This window comes from Microcaecilia unicolor, chromosome 4 (assembly GCF_901765095.1).
Source record: "Microcaecilia unicolor chromosome 4, aMicUni1.1, whole genome shotgun sequence".
In the NCBI taxonomy this organism is placed as follows: domain Eukaryota; kingdom Metazoa; phylum Chordata; class Amphibia; order Gymnophiona; family Siphonopidae; genus Microcaecilia; species Microcaecilia unicolor.
In genome coordinates this window covers 2,186,069-2,209,876 of record NC_044034.1, presented here as the reverse complement: position 1 = coordinate 2,209,876, position 23,808 = coordinate 2,186,069, and the positions used below count along the sequence as shown (strand labels likewise).

The following is a 23,808-nucleotide window of genomic DNA, read 5'->3' as shown; positions in this document are numbered from 1 at the left end:
GCTTTAGAAATGTTAGTAGTAGTAGTAGTAGTGTTGTCTGACAGAACCCGGACAGCAAGCCCCTTCAGAGTCTTTTGAAAGGCCATAAGAGCCTGGAATATCGCTCTCAGTTCCAAGCGATTGATGGACCACCCCGCTTCCACGGGTGTCCACAGACCCTGAGCATAGCTTCCCTGGAAATGCGCTCCCCAGCCTAGAAGGCTGGCATCTGTTATCACCAGGCACCAAGAAGGAAGCGCAAGAGAAATTCCTTGGCGCAGCACCCTGTCGGAGAGCCACCACTCCATACTGAGCCGGGCCGCAGGGAGCAACGATAGTCCGCGTTGATATTCCTGGGACATCAGAGACCATTGTTGAAGCAGGGCAATCTGCAGAGGCCTCATATGAGCTCTCGCCCAAAGCACCACCTCCAAGGTGGTCGTCATCGACCCCAGCAGCTGAACAAAGTCTCAAGCTCGTGGGCGAGGCATCCGCAGGAGCAGACAGACCTGATTCTGAAGCACCGCCTTTGGTCGGGGAGAAAGACAAACTCCGATGCGGTGTCGAACCGGACCCCCAAATACTCGAGAGACAGAGGGGATCAGGTGACTTTTGAGTATATCGACCACCCAGCCTAGCGCCTGCAGAACCGCCACCACTCTCGCTGTGGCAAGATGATTCTTGGTTGCCGAACCACCCCTCTGATGAGCCAGTCGTCGAGATAAGTGTGAACTCTGATACCCTCTCGCCTGAGACAGGCAGGTATGGGAGCTGTGGCTAGGCCGAAAAGCAAGGCCTGAAACTGGAAATGCTTTCCCAACACTGCAACGCGGAGGAACCGCTGGTGTGGAGGCCAGATAAGAATGTGCAAATAAGCTTCTTTTAGGTCTAGAGACGTGAGAAACTCTCCTGGCTATACCGCCGCAATGACGGAGTGCAGGGTTTCCATGCGAAAATGTCGTACTCTGAGAGTCTCGTTGACTCTTCGTAAGTCGAGGATCGGTCTGAAAGACCCCCCTTTTCGAGGCACAACAAAATTAATGGAATAGCGGCCGCAGCCGCGTTCGGTGGGAGGCAGCGAGATCACCGCCCCGAGGTGCAGCAAGACTTGTAAGGTCTCCTCTACCGCCGCCTGTTTTACGGCAGTGCCGCATCGGGACTCCACAAACACGTCCTCACCGGGGCACCGAATTCCAGTCCGTAACCTTCTCTGACCAGGTCCAGGACCCACTGATCTGAGGTAATCTTGGTCCACTCCTCTAGAAAGAGGGAAAGACGTCCTCCTATTGCAGGCAAGGAGGAGTAGACCGGCGTCCCATCATTGTGGAGGACGCCCCTGAACTCCTGGCCTTGAACCGGCCCCTGCGGAACCTTTGTCCGAGCGAAAGGAGTTCCTCTGCTGAAAACGGTAACATTGAGAAAACCCAGCAGAGCGCCCCGGGCGATACCTGCGAGCTTCACGGAAGCGAGGTCTGGAAGAGGAGGGAAACACAGAACCCTTGGAAGAAGGCCTCGGCCTATCCTCAGGTAACCGCCGGGGTTTTTATTCCCCCAGGTCTTTCACAATCCTCTCCAAATAACAGGAGGCCACGAAAGGGTAGACTCACCAGTCTTTGCTTAGAAGCCATGTCAGCCGCCCAATGCCGCAGCCAAAGAAGGCAGCGGGCGGACACCGCCACAGACATCTGTTTAGCCGAAGCTGTGACCAGATCATAAAGGGCGTCACCCAAAAATGACAGAGCCGACTCCATCCGCGGGGCAACCTCAGAAAGGGCACCATTGGTGGGCTGTTCCACTGCCTGCTGTAGCCAGGAAAGACATGCCCGGGCTGCATAGCAACTGCAAATAGATGCCCTCAAGGCAAGGCCCGCAATTTCAAAGGGCCGCTTCAGCACAGACTCCAGCCGCCGGTCCTGCATGTCTTTCAAATCGACCCCTCCCTCTACTGGGAGAGTGGTCTTTTTTGTCACCGCCGTGACCAATGCATCCACTTTAGGCATCCCCAAAGGGGCCAAGTGCTCCTCACGCAGAGGGTAAAGCTGACCCTCCGCAACCGCGAGGGTCGAGACATGCAGCACTTCTAAAATGGCGCCCCCTGCCAGCTCCATCGAGCGGGAAGAAACATCGCTCGCCATGCTCATACTAGCGTGAGCTTCTAAGGAGCACGTTTTACACAGCCCCGCTGCTGATCTGCGTTTACCACAACAGGAGCAGTGCTTAACTCCTTCAGCAGCCATCGTCCGACAGGACGGGAATATAGCAATAAAATAGCGGCTTCGCGCCAAAACTTATCCCGATCGGAACGGCGTCCGCGGGACCTCCCCAGTGGAGCTGGGCACCACTCTCACCTCAGAGGACCGAGTCAACGAGCTCCGGTCAAGCTGCACAGGACCAGAATCACTGGAAAAAGCCTCAGAACAGCCATGCAGTGAAAGCGCGCTTTTTTTTTTTTTTTTTTTAAACGCCGTGAGGAAAGTTGGAGGCAGGCAGCAACAGAGGGACTCCGGGAGGCGGGGGGTGGGAATGGGTAAGGCAGGGAATTGGCGAACCTATATGCCTTTAAAGTGGGCACCACCAGCCACAACACCCCTGCTCAACTGGCAAAGCACAGGAGCCACCCCAGGCAGTCTGAAATCCAGGAGCTGATCAAGCTACGTCCACACCTGCTGGGAGGTAGAGAAATACTGAAGGCAGTTGGGGCTAGCCGTCCAAGAGGCACTATGGTTTTTCAGTGTTCTCTATCTCCACCTGCTGGGTAGGCGGATACAACCCATCAGTTAATAGATTCATCTGCTGCTGATGACAAGGAAACATCAATTACTCTGGGGGAATTCTGCACAAACAAAAAATTTAAAAAATTCTATGCAGTTTAAAATTCCACAAAATGTTGCATTTTTATTTGTAATTTTTCTTGCATAGAATTTACCCAGCAAAAATGCCTGGCCCTTCCATACTTCAGGACTGACAGCACCTAAGCTATCTACCAGCTCAAGCTTGATTCCCCCCTTCTCCATCAGTGCCAGTCCATTACTAACTTGAACCCCTCCTTAAGCTTCTCCCTCCATCCATCCCAGTGCACATATATCCCTTACCTCTGCTCCCCAAAGAGACACCCAAAGTTCTCTCTCATACCTTCCCCTAGTGCACACATCCCGCCATAACTCGCAATCTTTGCCCCCAACTTAGGCACACACCCCATCATAGTTTTTGGCCAAATACTACCATGGGGATGCAGGTCACAGACTACACCCTGACGAGTCAGGCCAACCAAAAAAAACATTGTGCTCTATCAGTTCATCTCTACCACCTGCTGGAGACTGAGAAATACTGGCAAGTTCCGCAGCTGAACAACTCCTTTTACTGGTGATGATACTAAAATGTCAGCATTCTGTAACCCCATCTGCTGGTTGAGGATCATGACCAACTTGCCCAGAGAGATGTAGCAAGATAAGGAACAGGCATTTGTGGTTAGTAAGCTTTTCAAGGTGTGTGTGAGTGCACTTAACGAGTGCTGAGGATCACATTTCAGAGGCTCAGGATCACTGAAGTGTGTGTGTGTGTGTTTGGCGGGAGCTCCTAAGCTCTACAGCCTCACTCCTTGCAAGGCTTGTGTCCTGTACTTGACTCATAAATGCTTCAGTAATGCAGTCACTTCCTTGCTACTTTCTCTCTCCTCCCCCTGCCAAGCACAGAGCATAATAAAGGATAGAAAAGATCAGCTGTTCCATGAGGTACAAAAAGGAACTTCATTCCAGCACTCACCCAAAAAAATGCAGCGTGTAAACTTCCAGCCTCTGAGGAAAGCATGAGATGAAGACACTGAATACAAGCAAAAGGGGAGCTCCGGATCCCCCCAAGAAACACCACAACTAAGTCCTACAGTAAGTTAAGATCTATATGATGTCAAAAAGCAGCTTCTCTAAAATGCAAGGACACAGAAACATACAAAACATTTTAAACCCAAAAGGGAAGGAACCCGTAAACAATACAAAATAATGCCAGAGTAAGCACTCCTCAGCTTTGGAAGGAACCCGTAAACGATACAAAATAATGCCAGAGTAAGCACTCCTCAGCTTTCTGCACAATTGCAAGGCACAGAAACCCCAGTGTTCTGGAGTTATATCACTGATCACTTATACAGGGTTAAGAGCTATACAGCACTGGACAGATCCAACAGTACCTCACTGTATATGAGAAGGCACAGAGTCGTCGTCCCCCCCCAAAAGACCCAGCACCCCAGGCACAAGAGCTTCCATTACCCTGTAGTCTGGGACACCCAACACCCATGGCACAGAGTGCATAAGTACATAAGTATTTCCATACTGGGAAAGACTAAAGGTCCATCAAGCCCAGCATCCTGTTTCCAACAGTGGCCAATCCAGATCACAAATACCTGGCAAGATCCCAAAAAAGTACAAAACACTTTATACTGTTTATCCCAGAAATTGTGGATTTTCCCCAAGTCCATTTAATAACGGTCTATGAACTTTTCCTTTAGGAAGCCGTCCAAACCTTTTTTAAACTCCAGTAAGCTAACCGCCTTTACCACATTCTCTGGCAAAGAATTCCAGAGTTTAATTACACATTAAGTGAAGAAACATTTTCTCCGATTCGTTTTAAATTTACTACATTGTAGCTTCATCGCATGCCTCCTAGTCCTAGTATTTCTGGAAAGCGTGAACAGATGCTTCACATCTACAAGTTCAACTCCACTCATTATTTTATAGACTTCTATCATATTTCCCCTCAGCCACCTTTTCTCCAAGCTGAAGAGCCCTAGCCACTTTAGCCTTTCCTCATAGGGAAGTCGTCCCATCCCCTTTATCATTTTCGTCGTCCTTCTTTGCACCTTTTCTAATTCCACTATATCTTTTATGAGATGCGGCGACCAGAATTGAACACAATATTCGAGGTGCGGTCGAACCATAGAGCGATACAAAGGCATTATAACATCCTCATTTTTGTTTTCCATTCCATTCCTAATAATACCTAACATTCTATTTGCTTTCTTAGCCGCAGCAGCACACTGAGCAGAAGGTTTCAACGTATCATCAACGACGACACCTAGATCCCTTTCTTGGCCTGTGACTCCTAACGTGGAACCTTGCATGACATACCTATAATTCGGATTCCTCTTTCCCACATGCATCACTTTGCTCTTGCTCACATTAAACGTCATCTGCCATTTAGACGCCCATTCTCCCAATCTTGTAAGGTCCACTTGTAATTTTTCACAATCCTCCCGTGATTTAATGACTTTGAATAAATTTGTGTCATCAGCAAATTTAATTACCTCACTAAGTACTCCCATCTCTAGGTCATTTGTAAATATGTTAAAAAGCAGCGGTCCCAGCACAGAGCCCTGGGGAACCCCACTATCTACCCTTCTCCATTGAGAATACTGACCATTTAACCCTACTCTCTGTTTTCGATCTTTTAACCTGTTTTTAATCCACAATAGAACACTACCTCCTATCCCATGACTCTCCAATTTCCTCTGGAGTCTTTCATGAGGTACTTGGTCAAACGCCTTCTGAAAATCCAGATACACAATATCAACCGGCTCCCCTTTATCCACGTTTGTTCATCCCTTCAAAGAAATGTAGTAGATTGGTGAGGCAAGATTTCCCTTCACTAAATCCATGTTGGCTTTGTCTCATTAATCCATGCTTTTGAATATGCTCTGTAATTTTGTTCTTAATAATAGTCTCTACCAGTTTGCCCGGCACTGACATCAGACTCACCGGTCTATAATTTCCCGGATCTCCTCTGGAACACCACACTTCAAGCACAGGAGCTTCCTAAGAACTACAGTCTGGGGGTAGAACTCATTTAATTGCCACTGTAGGCTTCAGTTTTGCTGGTTAAAGTATTCAAGGATACTCACAGTGACAGAAAGAAACCAGCTGTGAGCTATCAGACAATGTCCCCAGACACACTACACAAAGGATCCAATTACAAAGACACCAGAAGCCAGTCCATAAGCAAAGCCAGCTGTGTCACCGTGTCAAAAAGAAACACTGCATTAACACAGACCCTCAAATCTGACACCAAGGTCCAGTCAGTCTTTCAAACTATTCCTGCTGCAGTACTACAGGACCTCTGCCAGGGCCCACTGGTTTGAATTTCAAAAGATTACTGTAGCCTTCAGAACATACAAGATGGGTTACAAAAGTCACAACACACAATACCACTAGTGTAATAAAAGCCTTTGAATCTACAAGCCAAGCAATCTCATGTCTCTTGCACCCCATCCAACCATGTCCCCATTTCAGTTCAAATGCTGGTGGAGAAGGAATTTCCTCCAAGGTCTGCATCAGTTCTTTTAGAAACTGATTAAAAGGCTCTTTTCCTATTCTGTATCTAGGGGAAAAGAAAGTTTAATAAGTCCCTTAAGGTGCCACTGCATGTTACCTGCAAAAGTTAACATGATTCAGAAAGGGAGACTGTATAAAATGTTTTGTACATTTTTGGGATCTTGCCGGGTATTTGTGACCTGGATTGGCCACTGTTGGTCTTTCCCAGTATGGCAATACTTATGTACTTATGAGACTGCTATCAGCAGCATGATATCACACCCCCTTGACACAGGAAGAAGAGAGGCCCGAGCACCCACCAGCCTTTCATATCTGCACCCTTATCCATACTATTCACAATCATCTTAAGTTCAGGAAATCACTCAAGACCAGCTTATTCGGAAAGGCCTACCCCAAGGATCCAACATACGTCCCTACATCCTGCAACACAGCAAATTAATGGACCATTTTGGACACTCTTACCCTTCCCTCCTTTTTCCCTGTATACCCTGTTCTTTTGATGCTTCCTGATCACTACACTATATTGTATTTGTATATTTACCAGATTGGCGATTGCCTCTACGGTTTGATGTAAGCCACATTGAGCCTGCAAATAGGTGGGAAAATGTGGGGTACAAATGTGATAGATAAATAAATAAATATACCCCATTTTAGCCTTCACCCAGTCTATCCATGTCTCTCTCTCTCTTACAGGCCGACCAAAACCAGTGGTTTTGGTTCTGGCCGAAACCGAATCCATAGGTGAAATCCACCACTTGGTTTCAGCCGGAACTGAAACAGTGGCCCTGCCCGTCTCCCCCCCCCCCCCCCCCAAACCGCCCATTAACTGTGCCCTCTCCTCCCCAGGCCTACCTTTTAAATCTCTGGTGGTCTAGTGGCCTCTTTTGGGCAGGAGAATTGCAAGTTGCTCCTGCCCCCACGGATTACATAAGAACATAAGATTAGCTATACTAGGTCAGACCAATGGTCCATCTAGCCCAGTGTCCTTTTTTCCAAACAGTGGCCAAGTCAGGTCACAAGTACTTGGCAGAAACCCAAATCAAGGCAACACTCCATACTACAAATCCCAGGGCAAGCAGTTGCTTCCCCATGTCTGTCTCAATAGCAGGTATGGACTTTTCCTCCAGGAATTTGTCCAAACCTTTTTTTAAACCCAGATACACTAACTGCTCTTACCACCTCCTCCGGCATAGAGTTCCAGAGCTTAACTATTCAATGAGTAAAAAAAATATTTCCTCCTATTGGTTTTAAAATTATTTCCATGTAACTTCCTTGAGTGTCCCCTAGTCTTTGTACTTTTGGAATGAATAAAATATCAATGTACTTCTACTCGTTCTACACCACTCAGGATTTTGTAGACCTCAATCATATTTCCCCTCATCTATCTTTTTTCAGAGCTGAAGAGCCCTAACCTCTTTAGCCTTTCCTCATACGAGAGGAGTTCCATCCCCTTCATCATTTTGGTCGCTCTTCTTTGAACCTTTTCTAATTCCGCTACATCTTTTTTGAGATACGGCGACCAGAACTAAACACAATACTCAAGGTACGGTTGCACCATGGAACAATACACATTATAGTGTTTTTGGTCTTAGTCACCATCTCTTTCCTAATAATTCCTAGCATCCTGTTTGCTTTTTTGGCCACCACCGCACACTGAGCAGAAGATTTCACCATAGGGTTAAATGGTCAGTATTCTCAATGGAGAAAGGTAGATAGTGGTGTTCCGCAGGGGTCTGTGTTGGACCGCTGCTTTTTCACATATTTATAAATTATCTAGATATAGGAATAACTGGTGAGGTAATTAAATTTGCTGATGACACAAAGTTATTCAAAGTTGTTAAATCGTAAGAGGATTGTGAAAAATTACAAGAGGACCTTACGAGACTGGGAATCTAAAAGGCAGATGTGAGCAAGTGGAAAGTGATGCATGTGGGAAAGAGGAACCCGGACAACAATTCAATGATGCAAGGTTCCACATTAGGAGTCACCGACCACGAAAGGGATCTAGGACTCATTCTTGATGATACTTTGAAACCCTCTGCTCAGTGTGCTGCAGTGGCAAAGAAAGCAAATAGAATGTCAGATATTATTAGGAAAAAAATGGAAAATAAAAACAAGGATGTTATAATGCCTTTGTATCTCTCCATGGTGCAACTGTACCTTGAATACTGTGAGCAATTCTAGTCACCACATCTCAAAAAAAAAAAAAAAAAAGATATAGTAGAATTAGAAAAGGTACAGAGAAGGGCAACAAAAATGATAAAGGGGATGGGATGACTTCTCTATGAGGAAAGGCTGAAATGGCTTGGGCTCTTCAGCTTGGAGAAAAGACGGCTGAGAGGAGAGATGATAGAGGTATATAAAATACTGAGTGGAGTGGAACGGGTAGACGTTAATCGCTTGTTTACTCTTTCCAAAAATACCAAAAGTAGGGGGCATGCAATGAAGCTACACAGTAGTAAATTTAAAACGAATCAGAGAAAATATTTCTTCACTTAATGTGTAATTAAATACTGGAATTCTTTGCCAGAGAATGTGGTAAAAGCAGTTAACTTAGCGGGCTTTAAAAAGGTTTGGATAGCTAATCCATAAGCAATTATTAAAATGGACTTGGGAAAATCCAATGCTTATTTCTAGGATAAGCAGCATAAAAAGTATTGTACTGTTTTGGGATCTTGCCAGGTACTTGACCTGGATTGGCCACTGTTGGTAACTAGGATTTGGATTATTCTTTCCAATATGCATCACCTTGCATTTGTCTACATTAAATTTCATCTGCCATTTGGACGTCCAGTCTTCCAATTTCCTAAGGTCTTCCTGCAATATTTCACAGTCCGCACATGTTTTAACAAACTTGAATAGTTTTGTATCATCTGCAAATTTAATCACCTCACTTATTGTTCTGATTTCCATATCATAGGTCTCATATGTCTAACCCATGGGAAAACTAATGGCTTGGTGTACCTCAGCCTTGCAAAACTGTTCCCCTCACCTTGCTTTCTGCAGCTGATGGCATCACCCTTGAAAAAATCTCTCTCTCTGAATCATTGAGCCTATTTATCTTAAATATAAAAATACAATTAAGATAAAATGAAAATTTAAAACCACTCTACAGCAACTCCCTCATTTCTAAAGCATGAAAACAGCAGTAACTATCGAGGAAAAGGATTTAGGGATCATTGTGGACAATAAGCTGAAATCTTCTGCTCAGTGTGTGGCAGCGGCCAAAAAATTATTAGGAAAGGAAATAGACAATACCCCTGTACCGCTCCATGGTGAGACTGCACCTTGAGAATGGCAAGGACAAATCAAACTCGGGTATACATATAAAGTATCAAATACCATGTAAAATGAGTTTATCTTGTTGGGCAGACTGGATGGACCGTACAGGTCTTTATCTGCAGTCATTTACTAAGTTTCGGGAAAATTAGGTTCTTACCTTGGTAATTTTCTTTCCTTTAGTCATAGCAGATGAATCCATTATGAGTGGCTTGTGTCCATCAACCAGCAGGGGGAGATAGAGAGCACTGAAAAACCATAGTGCCTCATGGCCAGCTAGCTCCATCTGCCTCTTCAGTATTTGAAGCTTCCAAAGCAGTGTGACACCGCCACATATAACATGAACTTTCCTCACAGCAAATGAACACCCCAGAACAGGAGCAACTATTCAAAGGAGGGACGAACTCAACCTCCTGTAACAGAACAGAAATCCTAAAGACTGTTTTCCAACTTCTCCCAATGAGGGAACATATCTACAGGAAAAACTGAACATAAAACAACATCAATCATATAATGAACCACTGAGGGAGGGCTCATGGATTCATCTGCTATGACTAAAGGAAAGAAAAATTACCAAGGTAATAACCTAATTTTCCCTTCCTTGTCATCAAGCACATGAATCCATTAAGAGTGGGATGTAACAAAGCAATCCCTAGATAGGGTGGGAACAAGCCACACCACACGCCAGCACTTGTGCTCCAAAATGCACGTCTCTCCTGGCAGCCACATCCAGCCTGTAATGTCGGGCAAATGAGAGCTTAGAAGCCCATGTCGCTGCACTGCATATCTCTTGAAGAGAGAGTGCTCCAGTTTCAGCCCAAGAAGAGGAAATCGCTCTTGTGGAATGTGCCTTAAAGGCTTCAGGCGGAGGCCGGCCAGACAGCAGATATGCTGAAAAAATAGCTTCTTTGAGCCAACGGGCTATAGTGGCTTTAGACGCTGGAGACCCTCTGCGCAGACCTGATAACAGAATAAAAAGATGGATCAGAGGTCCGCAAGGCATTTGCGTAGATACTGCAACACAGCCCGTCGCACATCTAGCAGGTGCAATTGCCCAAAGGATTCTGGAAACTCCTCTTTAGAAAAGGAGGGCAGGAAAATAGGCTGGTTTAGGTGAAACGCTGAAACCACCTTAGGCATGAAGGACGGCACAGTACGTACCATAACTCCGGACTCTGAGAATTGCAGAAATAGTCTCGACAGGACAGCGCCTGGAGCTCAGATACCCGTCTCGCTGATGCAATGGCCACTAAAAAGAACGTCTCTAGGGTTACATCCTTCTCCGAAGCTCGCCTAAGCGGCTCGAAGGGCGAACGCTGAAGGGCCGTTAAAACTAACCCCAGGTTCCAGGCCGGGCACGGAGTCCGCACGGGAGGAAGGAGCCGAAGCACCCCTCTGAGAAACCGTGCCACATCCGGACAAGCCGCCAGAGAGATGCCAAGGCCTTTTTGTAAACCATCCTACAAAAAGTCAAGTATCGGCGAGACAGAAGCCCGCATGGGTGTGATAGCTTTAGAAGCACACCAAGCCTCAAATTGGCGCCAAATCCTGGCATAAGCCACGGAAGTGGAACGCTTGCGGGCCTGTAGGAGAGTGGAAATGACTTTACCGGAATAACCCTTGTCTCTCAATTGCACCCTCTCAATAGCCATGCCGTAAGACCAAAGCGGCAGGCGTACTCCATGGTTACCGGTCCCTGTGACAACAGATTCGGTACCAGAGGTAACGGCAGGGGAGCCTCTACCAGCATCCGCCAGAGGTCCGCATACCACGGCCTCCTGGGCCAATCCGGGGCAATGAGAACCACCTCTCCTTGATGTAGCTGAATCCGCAGGAGTACTCGCCCTATCAAGGGCCACGGAGGGAACACATACAGAAGGCCCTGAGGCCAGGGTTGAGCCAAGGCATCAACCCCACCGAGCGAGGGTCTCTCCATCTGCTGTAAAAGCATGGGACTTTGGTATTTGCGCTTGAGGCCATAAGATCCGCTACGGGCATCCCCCATTTGACACAGATCTGCAGGAATACTTCGTCTGCAAGTTCCCACTCCGTTGGGTCGATTTGATTCCTGCTTAGATAATCGACTTGCACGTTGCTCTGACTGCAATGTGAGCTGCTGACAGAAACTGCACATGTAGCTCGGCCCAGTGGTATATCTGAGCGGCCTCTGCGGCCAGTGCTTGACACTGAGTGCCGCCTTTAGGCCACTGCTGTTGTGTTGTCCGACAGAACTCTGACAGCCAATCCTTCCAGGGTCAATTGAAAGGCCAGAAGCTCCTGGAATATCGCTTTTAACTCCAAGCGATTGATGGACCACGCCGACTCCTCGGGTGTCCAGAGACCCTGGGCATGCCTTCCCCGGCAATGTGCACCCCAGCCCTTCAGGCTGTCATCTGTTACCGCCAGGCACCAATCGGGGAGTGCTAGCGGCATTCCTCGCCGCAGCATGCTGTCTGAGAGCCACCACTCCATACTGAGCCGGGCCGCAGGGAGCCACGTGAGTCTGCATTGATAATCCTGAGATATTAGAGACCATCGTTGAAGCAGGGAGCACTGCAGAGGTCTCAGGTGCGCTCTCACCCATGGTACCACTTCTAAGGTGGCCATCATCGACCCCAACAGCTAGACAATGTCCCAAGCTCGCGGGCGAGGCATCCTCAGGAGCAGACGGACCTGGTTCTGAAGCTTGCACTGCCTTTGCTCGGGTAGGTATACATACCCGAGGCTGTGTCAAACCAGACCCCTAAATATTCTAGAGATTGATAGGTAGGTCAGGTGACTTTTGGCCATATTGATGACCCAGCCCAGAGATTGAAGTATCTGGCTGTTATCTGATGACTGACCACTGCTGAGTCCGCTCTGATGAGACAGTCTAGGTACGGGTGAACTCGGATACCCTCTCTCGCCTGAGAAAAGCAGCTACTACCACCATTACCTTCGAAAAGGTTCGGGGAGCTGTGGCGAGGCCAAAAGGCAAGGCCGGAAACTGGAAATGTTTTCCTATCACCGCAAACCGCAGAAACCTCTGGTGCGGGGGCCAAATAGGAATGTGCAAGTAAGCTTCTTTCAGGTCCAGAGACGTGAGAAACTCTCCTGGCTGTACCACCGCAATGATGGAGCGCAGGGTTTCCATGTGAAAATGCCGCACTCTCAGAGACTTGTTGACTTCCTTTAAGTCTAGGATGGGCCGGAAAGACCCTCCTTTTCGTGGCACCACAAAGTAAATGGAGTAACGGCCAAAGCCGTGTTCGGCTGGAGGCACCGGGGACACCGCCCCTATGTGAATCAAGCCTTGCAAGGACTCCTCTACCGACGTCCTTTTGGCGGCAGAACCGCATCGGGACTCCACAAACACGTCTTTCACCGGGGCATTGAATTCTATTCTGTAGCCATCTCTGATCAGGTCCAAGACCCACTGATCTCAGGAAATCTTGGCCCACTCCTCGTGAAAGAAGGAAAGACGTCCTCCTATAACAGGAAGCGAGGAGAGGGCCGGCGCACCATCATTGAGAGGGACGCCCTTGAACTGCAGGCCTTCAGCCAGCTGCTGCGGAACTTTTGTCAGAGCAAAAGGAGTTCCTCTGCTGAAAACGGGCACGAGAAGCGAACCCAGCATAACGCCCAGGGCGGTACCTTCGAGCTTCTCTGAAGCAAGGTCTATAAGAAAAGGGAACCGCCTGACCCTTGGAGGAAGGCCACGGCCTGTCCTCGGGTAAGCGCTGGGGTTTAGCATCCCCCAGGCCTTTAACAATGTTCTCCAGCTCCTCACCAAATAGGAGAAGGCCTCGAAAAGGCAACTTCACCAACCTTTGCTTAGAGGCCATGTCAGCGGCCCAATGCCGTAGCCACCGCCATCTGTTTAGCCGAAGCTCTGACCAGATCATAAAGGGCGTCAGCCAAGATAGACAAGGCCGACTCCATCCATGGTGCCACCTCCGCAAGGGGCTCCACTCCATCTCCGGGCTGTTCCACTGCCTGTTGTAACCAAGCAAGGCAGGCTCGGGCAGCGTAACAGCTGCATGCAGACGCACGAAAGGATAGGCCTGAAATCTCAAAGGACCGCTTTATAGCTGATTCAAGGCGTCGGTCCTGCATGTCCTTCAGGGCAACTCCTCCAACTGGGAGGGTAGTTCTCTTTGTCACAGCCGTGACTAGGGCATCCACTTTAGGCACAGCTAGGCGCGCCAAATGCTCACTTAGAGGGTATAATTGCCCCATTGCCCTAGCAACTTTCAAAGGCTTCTCGGGGTCAGCCCATTGAGCTGAAATAAGCTCTTGGATGGAGTCATGCAAAGGAAAGGCTCGAGCAGGCTTCTTAGTACTTGTCATCCTCGGATTAGTAGAGGAGAGCTCAGCACTCACAGGATCTTCAATAGAGAGGGCCTGCAGTGCATTAGAAATCAGCGCTGGCAGCTCATCGCGGTGGAAAATCCTCACCGCGAAATGATCATCCGGATCCAGTGGCAATCCTGCACCTTCCTCTGGCTCTCCAGACAACGAGGACCTGCCAGACTCCTCACATCCCGACCATGGGGGGGGGGGGGCCGCCAACGGGGGTGCGCCACTCTCTAAAGGGGAATCCACCCTTCTGCACTTGTCCTGCGGCCATCTGTCAGGGGAAAACGCACCTGACGGCAATTCAAGGCCAGGCTCTACTGGAGGGGACACAGGCAGCCGGGCCAATTGAGACCCCTGCAGGAGAGCTCTTTTTAACATAAATGCTTTATGCAGCAGCAAAACAAATTCAGGGGAGAATGGCTCACCCTGGCCTCCCGGTTCCCGTCCGGGGGAAATGGCTCTCATATTAGCCTCCATTCGAGGCTCCCCTCCAGGCTCAAACCCCTCCGCCTCAGCGGGGGTCGCGCCATGCTGTTCCAAAATGGCGCCCGCTGCCAGCTCCCCGGAGTGGGAAGAAACCTCGCTCACCATGCTTGGGCCGGCTCTGACGTCAGAAGAGCACGATTTACAGAGCCTGCTGCTGATCTGCGCTTGCCACAACGGGAACAGCGCTTAACAACCTCCTCAGCCATCGTCGAAAACGGCGGGAAATTCAAAATGGTGGATTCGCCCCAAAATCATCCCGAACGCGGGCCCTCCCCGGAGGAGCTACCAAATGCTCTTACCTCCTCAGATCCAGTCCACAGAGCTCCGATCCGCAGCACAATCAGAAGAAAACCTCTTTTCTGAGATTGCAGCGCTTCCAGCGCGACGCTACTTTTTTTTTTTTTTTGTTAACGCTGTGAGGAAAGTTAGAGGCAACGCAAGAGGCAAAATTTTTGTCCACTCCGGAGGATCAGTAGCGTGGGAAAGGCAGTGAAAGGGCGAACCTATGTGCCTGCATCCACAGCGTGGGCAAAGACAGGGACAGGGCTTGCCTATGTGTCTACATCCACATCAGGGGTCGGGTAAGGCAGGGAAAGGGCGAACCTAAGTGCCTTTAAAGTGGGCACCATCAGCCACAACACCCCTGCTACAACTGGCAACAGCACAGAAGCCACCCCAGGCAGATTTTCTGAAGGAGCTGAATAAGCTGCGACCACCCTGCTGGGGAGACAGAGAATACTGAAGAGGCAGTTGGAGACAGCTGGCCATGAGGCACTATGGTTTTTCAGTGCTCTCTATCTTCCCCTGCTGGTTGATGGACACAACCCACTCGTAATGGATTCATCTGCTTGATGACAAGGAAGGATTTAATTATATGTATTTATTTTTAGGCCACAGTGTTGCAGCCCCAATTGGCTAAATCTGTTCCTAACTCAAGTTTTACTGGTCTAACATTATATGATGTATTTTACTTTCTGATAATATATTTTTGAACATGTTCATGCTTTTCTAATTGTTATGTAAGCCACAATGAACCAGAGTTCTACTGGGGATAATGCGGGATGTAAATATCATCATAAAAAAATAAAAATCAATAAATATGTAAGTGGCAGGTAGTTCTAAACGTGAGCTAATAGAATAACGCCTAGAGGCATATTTTCAAAGCACTTAGAAACCTATGGAACTTTGGAAGGCTAAGTGCTTTGAAAATATGCCTCCTAGTGTACATATTAAGGTGCCTAATGGTACATAATTTTTTCATCAAGAAAAAACATTTTTTTAAATTGTGGTTCTAATTCAACCCCCAAAATCTTTATGACTGGAAAAGTATAAAATCTACATTATCAATAGTAATCTTCCGTGGATATAAATCTGGATTGAAATTAAAGCATAAAATTGTACTTTTCTCCGTATTGAGTTTTAACATCCACTTTTCCAACAAATTCATGCAATACTGTATTCTTGTGACATCAATATTAGACACTGATTGAATAAGAATACTGAACTGTCATCTGCATAAATATAATGTAGAAAGCTGTTTCCAGCTGCAGGACAGTTGCTACTGCTCCTCCTCCACATTAGCTCCATTGGGCAGCACATCTGGACTGCCAGCTGCTTGAAGCTTTTTTTTTTTAACCACTGCCTATGTGTCGGACCCCAGGATACACAGAAGGAATGGCCCAGCACAGAGCAGCCTGCATATAGACATGGAAGTACTTAAATGTAAATGCAGGTACCAGCACTCACCCTTGGTTCAAGTCATTTTCAGTATTGTCCAGCCATAATCGAACAGCCACAGCATTGCCCTCACGACACTGAGTAAAGATGTCATCCATGTTGCCCAAGGGCACTCAGCACTTCTCGCTATTCAAGGGCAGAAACAAGGAATACAATCAGTTCAGTGGCAAAGATCCAGCACACGAATAAATCCACAACCGAGATGTCAGAGGCACATGCTCTGGTTTGTCTCTTGCACCTAGAGAAAAGAGAGGGAGACAGCCTATGATGTACTCTAATGCACAGACATTGAATAATATATTAACTACTCAAGACACAGCCAGACACTCTTCGGTGAACCATCCTGCTCTGCGGCCAACTGAAAGTTTGGGAACCTTTTACGTCTTAATAACTCTGCCATTAAGTGTTCTACAGATGTGCAACTTGCAACACTTGTTCAGAATTTTGTGTAGATTCAGAAACTGCAATCCATTTTGAGCTGGGACAAACGGTTTCTCAGATATTAGTTGTCAAATATGGGATTTCATTCAATTTCACGTAAAATGCCACTTACAGCACTGGTTAAAATGACCAATATGTGGTAATTTTGAAGAACTAATGCGTAATGACGCTAGTTATTTAGTTCATTTTTAATAGTTTTGGTGTGGCTTTTCTTACTGGAGCACATATATTCTTTAACATCTTGCACGTATTTCTGTACGCAAGTACTTTCAGCCATTCATTTACTGGTCTCGGTAGTATCTTCTCTGCAGTATATACCGTCTCTGACATGTTGCACTTATCTTTCTATGAAAGTACTTTTCGGTGTTTAACACTGTAGTGGTTGGTTTTTCCTTACTTAGCTTTTCAGAAAAGCATACCCCACCGACCCAACATAACAAACCTGGATACCTGCGACATAACATAACCAAAGACCGTAAAGAACATATCTTAACTCTTCCTCTCCCTCTCTAAGTTCCCCCAACTGTATTTAACATACATGTACCTCATGCTATCGGAATATCACCATGTATCGGAATATCACATTTGTTCATACCGGAATCGGCTAACGCCGTTTACGGTACTATGTAAGCCACATTGAGCCTGCAAAAAGGTAGGAAAATGTGGGATACAAATATAACAAATAAAATATACATATATATTTTCACTTTTAGGTTCTCTTAGGAGGCTTTTGAAGGCACATGTGATTGTGAATGGAACTTCAAGGTAGGACTATATATTAGCTTACTTACCCTCCTGTTTACTAAGCTGTGCTAGCAGCTGCCGTGTGCTAATGCCGACACAGCGTAATCACTTTGAAAAGGGTGGTGCGGCTTAGTAAACAGGAGGTATATTTTTTTCAGCACTATATTATGCCACTTGGAGGTGTATTTTCAAAGCACTTAGACTTACAAAGTTCCATAGGTTACTATGGAACTTTGGAAGGCTAAGTGCTTTGAAAATATGCCTCTTGGTATGTTATACATATTTACATTTTTAAAGATGAAGCACCTGTTAAAATATATATTACAGAGAGCGCTGATATCATGTCCGGAGACAGTAGCTAAAGAGATCTGCTCCGGTTCCCTGTGGACCCTCCGGTATTAAATATTAATATAATCCCCAGAAAAAAACCTCGGAAGAGTGGGAAGCTATTCCCTAAACAGACTGGGACCAGATGAAGCGAGCGGTGATGGGTTATGGCCACGAGAAGCGTGCACAAAGATAAAGTTTGTGGCAGGCCTGTGGAAGACAAGATGGTGGCACCTCCAAGCACAGTAGGATGCACAGTGTCATCCACGTGGATTGCGGATATGTCCTCAGTAATGGAGGACCTGCTTGAGCGCAGATTGGCGCCTCTGGATACAAAATTGGAAAAGGTACATACCCAGCTTAAAGATCTGGCTGAACTATGCAGCTTGTTTGACACGCATGAGTGAAGTGGAGGATAGAGTGGTAGTGGTGGTGGAGACCCAAACCTCACTTAAAAATCAGATATCGGTGTTGGAAGCGAAGGTAGAGGACCTAGAAAACAGGTCCCACCGAAATAATCTTCGTCTAGTGGGGTTTCCAGAATCTATAAATGACGAGCTCGTTGGTTGCTTGGAGCGCTGGTTTGCAAAGCTCTGTCTTCCAGAAGCCGCGGGGCCCTTGAGGATCAAGAGAGCTCATCGGCTGGGGCCTCGGAGAGAGCAGAAGGCAAGACTGAGGGTGGTCATGATTCGCATATTAAACTATGTCCATAAGCAGGCAATTTTGAACGAGTTGAGAATGGGTAAAACCCTACACTTTGTCAGGACTACTCCTCGGGGGTGGCAGCAAAGTGGAAAAGATTTACACCTATATGTCCTGCTGTATCCTACCACCCTGAAGGTTACCTATAATGGCAGTACCAGAACCTTTGAAGCGGTAGAAGCAGCTCAGATGTTTTGGAGGCATAGAAGAGGAGCGCACGCCAGGGACGGCGAAGGAGGCTAACAAGTGAAGATGGTCTGGTTAAAAGCTTGGTATTCAGATATGAGAAGTACAGAAAGGATTTTGCTGCAAATCTGGAAGTTGAGACATGGCATTTGGCCCTAAGGTATAGTGGAGTCTTCTCACCGTGTGTTGATTTTTAATTCTATCCAATTGTAAATGGAATGTGTGTGTCTCTTTTGAAACTGTAGCGTTAAATAATCCTTGAAACAAAGTCAAGCAAAAAACATCGGCGCAGCGTCTCATCTCTGTCACAACTGTGTCGAGTCCCTTTCTCCCTGCTATCCTTTGGCTAATAAAGTGTTTTAATTTTTTATAAGTGTCGTCTTTTTCATACTTCTTTACTTTTTTATGTATTTGTATTTTTAAATACAAATTTGATATTTTCTTGTTTTTAATTTTTTGCTTTTGTTAGTCATCTTCGCTGTTTTGCTTTTTTGTTGGTTTTTTTTGCGAAGACTGGTTTCTTCTGTTTTTTGTACTACGAAGGATCCACAACAGCATCCACTAAAAGTGCGATGGGAGAAAAGAAGAAAACCAAGACAGAACGGAACCCCAAAATCCAAGTGAGGACAGTTAACAAGAAGTAGGTGATGATCAACAGTATGAAAAACAGCAGATAGATCAAGAAGGATGAGGATAGAATAGAGGCCTTTGGATCTGGCCAGAAACAGATCACTGAAGACTTTAGCAAGGGCTGTTTCACTTGTGTGTAGAGGGCATAAACCGGATTGTAGTGGATCAAGAATAGGAAAGTTACTAGCTGGAGACAGACATATAGACATAAACCTCCCTCCCTTCACAATGTAGACTAAAAATATTTGCCAATAAACGATGCATGATTAAAATGCTGTGTTAAGGGAATCATAAGTACACTAGTATTAAAGGCCCGTTTCTGAAACAAATGAAATGGGCGCTAGCCAGGTTTTCCTCGTAGTATGTTTGAGAGAGTGCGTGTGTGAGAGAGAGAGAGAGAGAGTGACTGTATGATTGTGTGTCAGAGAGAGATTGAGACTGGATGCTTGTGAATCTGTGAGTGAGTGCCTATGTTGGACACAGTGAGTGAGAGAGAGAGAGAGAGAGTGTTCACAGAGATACAGTGTGGTTTTCCCCCCGTCTCCATACTCCCCCATCCTACTCTTCCGTTCCCCTTTGCCCCCCTCTTCTTCCTCCCCCTTCCCCCCCATCTGAGTTCCAGAAACCCCTCCCACTTCTTTCCTTCTGAGTTTGTGGACCCCCCTGCCACCTCTTCCTATCCGTCCTCTCCCCTTGCCAGTCCGCCTCTCCCCCCGTTTGTGTGGAAGGCTGCGTTTTGATATTTTTTTTGGGGGGGGGGGGGGGGGGGGTTTGAAGTGGTATGCGACTTGTTTGAGGTGCCGGAGACGTCGGGACCCTGGGTAGTTTTTTCTTGGAGGGTGTTTTGTAAGGATGCTGCTCATACCGGGAGCTGGAGCATGGGCCTCTAAATTGTAATCTCCTTCCAGCGATATTCGTCATCTTCGTGCTGTTCAGGAAGTGAGCACGTGCGGCTCATTCTCCTCCCTTGTCCCCATGCAGTTGTTCGTCATTATTCTGTTTCACGAAGCGTTTGACTTCAGGTTACGTTGCGTAGCAGCGGTTCGGCGATCCGTTGTCATCTGCTGGTAGCGATGCGATTCGTTGAGTGTTAGTGCTCCACCCACGACGTCATCACGTTTGACATGAGGGCGGGGCAAACACTCATGGGCAAACTTCGATCTACACCACCACAGATTTAGAATGTCAGGTTACGTTGTGTAGCAGCGGTTCGGCGATCCCTTAACTGTCATCTGCTGGTAGCGATGCAATTCGTTGAGTCTTAGTGCTTCGCCCTTGACGTCATCACTTTGATGCGAGGGCGGGGCAAACACTCACGGGCAAACTTCGATCTACACCACCACAGATTTAGAACGTTGGGACTTTTGGAGGCTTCATTAGAACGTTGGAGGTGCGTTTTATATAGAGAGATAAGTACATTGAACCTGCAAATAGGTGGGAAAATGTGGGATACAAATGTAATAAATAAATAAGTATTGCCATACTGGGACAAACCAAAAGTCAATCAAGCCCAGGATCCTGTTTCCAACAGTGGCCAATCCAGGTTACAAGTACCTGGCAAGATCCCAAAGAAGTACAATACATTTTATGCTGCTTATCATAGAAATAAGCAGTGGTTTCCCCAAGTCCATTTTAATAATGGTCTATGGACTTTTCCTTTAGGAAGCCATCACATTGCCATTTACTTAGGAATTAGTATTCAAATGTACTAGAATAATGGAAAGGTTACACTTGATCATATATTTTTTATGCTGTAAACTGCTTTGGAACTTCTACATGCCAAGAAATGATCTATTAACACCAATATAAAGTGAAAGAAGGTATAAAGTGGTATAAAAATTCTGAATTAACTAGAAATTACCCCAGCATACCGAAGAGCTAAAATCAAGTGCCAACAGAAGCTCACAGCTCTATTCAACTTATCACCTAAATTGGGAGATTCCAAAGTACTGGCTCAAGGAAGAAGGAGAAATTAATGACTTCTTAGTTTAGCAACAAAGCACTGTCGAATGGCGGACTAGTGTAGTCAACAGGTCGCAGGACGACAGAGAACATGATTTCAAAGGGGGGAAAACACTATCACACAAATCTGATTCATTCTTTGAACCATGAGGTATTAGCAGAACACAAGTTATATGGTCAATGTTAAAGTGTTCAGAGTAGAGGGTCAGGGAGTGAACTAAGATGATGCCATTTGCGTTCACTAAATCCAGACAGACTGCTCCGCACAGAAGACTGGTAAGCATGCCAAAACCAGTCTGGGAATTCCAGTAAAAACTGGGTGAGAAGGTAGCTGAGCAGTCCATGGGGCACCATGGTGAAAGGAAAGTGAGCAAAAGGGTGCCACAATGGTCTTTGCTAGATCCAGTCCCCTTTAACATCTTTATAAGAGACACTGGGGTGAGTTAGAAGAGAAAATATGCCCATTTGCAAACTTTTGTCTCATCTGCCATAGAGTAACAAGATGAAATATTTTAAACATCTGTGCAAAATGATGAAACAACTGTAACTTTTTAATCTTTAGTCTACTAATTCTTCTATTTCACATTTCTAATATAAACTAATCATGTTCATCAAAAATAATACATACACTTTCCTTAATTTAATAAAAAAAGAAAAATCACCTCTCCCTTAACCCTGAACTTGGCTCTTCCTCCTGTCAAAAAAAATATTTTATTCACTGGATTGTCCACTCAACTCTTTCACTAAATCAAGAAAAGTTCTTTTATTTAAATTTAACACTTTCTTGACAAAATTCCCCAAAGGCAATGTACAGCCAGTCTAACCTGGACATAAATAATTACAGCAGTAAAAGAATTCAAATAACAGCACGTATTATGGGTAGGGGTTCTCAATCCATTCCTCAGGACACACCAAACCATGCTGCTTTTCAAAATACCCACAATGAGGATACTTGAGAGAAATCTGAATGCACTGCTTCCACTGTATGGAAATCTAGCTCATGCATATTCATTGTGGATATTCTGAAAACCTGACTGGGTTAAAGAATTTCTGCTTTAGGGCATAGTAGGCTAAGCTATGCTGTGTGTTGTTGGTGGCCACACAATTATCCAACTCCAGGAGGAAGATCAGTCCTGAATTTCAGACAACCCTATCCCAGAGCATTAGAGGACCTGCAGTACTGATTTCAATGGCTGAACCAAGCCCTACAAACATCACATGGCTTTAGAGATGTACATTAAAAACCAGGCCTGGCTAAAAAAAAACCCTCCCTCCTGGAACAGGGTAACTTTGCAGCTCTAGAAAAATCGGCACAAAACCCGCAAGCTTTTTACTTGTCACACCATGCGTTAAATCCCAAGCATTAGAAAACCAGTCCTTAAGCCATCAGGCCCTGTGCACACGTCTTTGCATCTGGATTTAATAGCTAATTCTTTCGTTACCTTTGAATTTAAATGAGTAGCATGCTGATGTCTTGGTAATTCTTTAGACACAGTTTGCTTGTGAATTAAGGAGCAGATACAGAAAGCTACGATAAGCAGAAATACACAGTTAATGCAAAATTTATTTATTTATTTATTGCATTTGTAACCAGTGGTGTGCTGGAGCAGGCTCTCACGGGCTCGCGAGAGCCGTTTGTTAAATTTTGAAGAATTTTGGGAGCCGGTTGTTAAAGTAGGCCCTCCATGGCTACTTTAACCACTGGGTCTCAAAATGTGGGCTCGGGCCGCCACCTCAATTCTCTTTTACTTTGCTGGTGGGGATGCTGAGCTTCATCAGCCAAGTGAATAGACTGCTGCTGCTCCCCGCTCCTGATTTCCAGCTCTGAGCAGCAGGCTGGGACTTCTCCTGCATGTGCAAAAAGTCCCAGCTTGCTGCTCAGAGCCAGAAACAAGCAGTGGGGTGTGGTGGCAGTCCATAGTATGCCTACTATATAAGGTGGAGAGAGAGGGGCATGCGTTGTCCCCCCAGTCCACCCATGCCCTGCTGGCTATGCCCAGAGAGAGAGAGCCCGTTCTTAAAAATTTACCAGCACACCCCTGTTTGTATCCCACATTTTCCCCACCTTTTTGCAGGCTCAAAGTGGCTTACAACACATCATGGATAGTGGAAATGAGAGGGGAGTAAACATTTGGTGTTACAGAAGGATTTTGGGTTGCATGGTAATGGAATACATGATAGTAATATAACAGAAGGCATTATTAGCATTTCTGGATATATGCGGGAGTTTCACATATTTTGGTCTTTGTGGTATATCTTGTCGAAGAGATGGGTCTTTTGTAGTTTGCGGAAGTTGGTCAGTTCATAGGTCGCTTTTAGGTTACGTGGCAATGCGTTCCAGAATTGCGTGCTCATGTAGGAAAAGGTTAACACATGCATTAATTTGTATTTCAGACCTTTACAGTTGGAGAAATGAAGATTAAGGAATGTACGAGATGATATATATATCTAGTTTGCAATGAGATTTGGCGAATCTTTTAAGCGTTTGGGAGATGAGATATTCCGATAGTATCTCAAATTCAGTCCAGATCCTATCTGCTGGGTATATTCCAGGGTCTGGGTCTAGACAGTCTAGGAGTGCAGCGTATTCGATGGGGCTAATAGGTATTTTAAGTCGTAGTTGTACTATTTTCTCTTTGAAGTACACTAGAGCAGTGGTTCCCAAAACCTGGTCCTGGGG

General features: G+C 46.1%; 1 protein-coding gene across 1 annotated transcript in view; it reads right to left on the bottom strand.

Annotated features, from left to right (window-relative positions):
* The window catches only part of LOC115468179 (integrin-linked protein kinase-like), a 76,256-nt gene that overhangs the window by 43,786 nt on the left and 8,662 nt on the right, over nt 1-23,808 (bottom strand). Inside the window, exons 2-3 of the mRNA XM_030199717.1 lie at nt 22,571-22,656; nt 16,146-16,374 (exon numbers count right to left, since the gene is read on the bottom strand). Of these exons, the coding sequence (XP_030055577.1) occupies nt 16,146-16,234 (89 nt within the window). The 5' untranslated portion in view covers nt 16,235-16,374; nt 22,571-22,656. The remainder of the gene's footprint in view (nt 1-16,145; nt 16,375-22,570; nt 22,657-23,808) is intronic.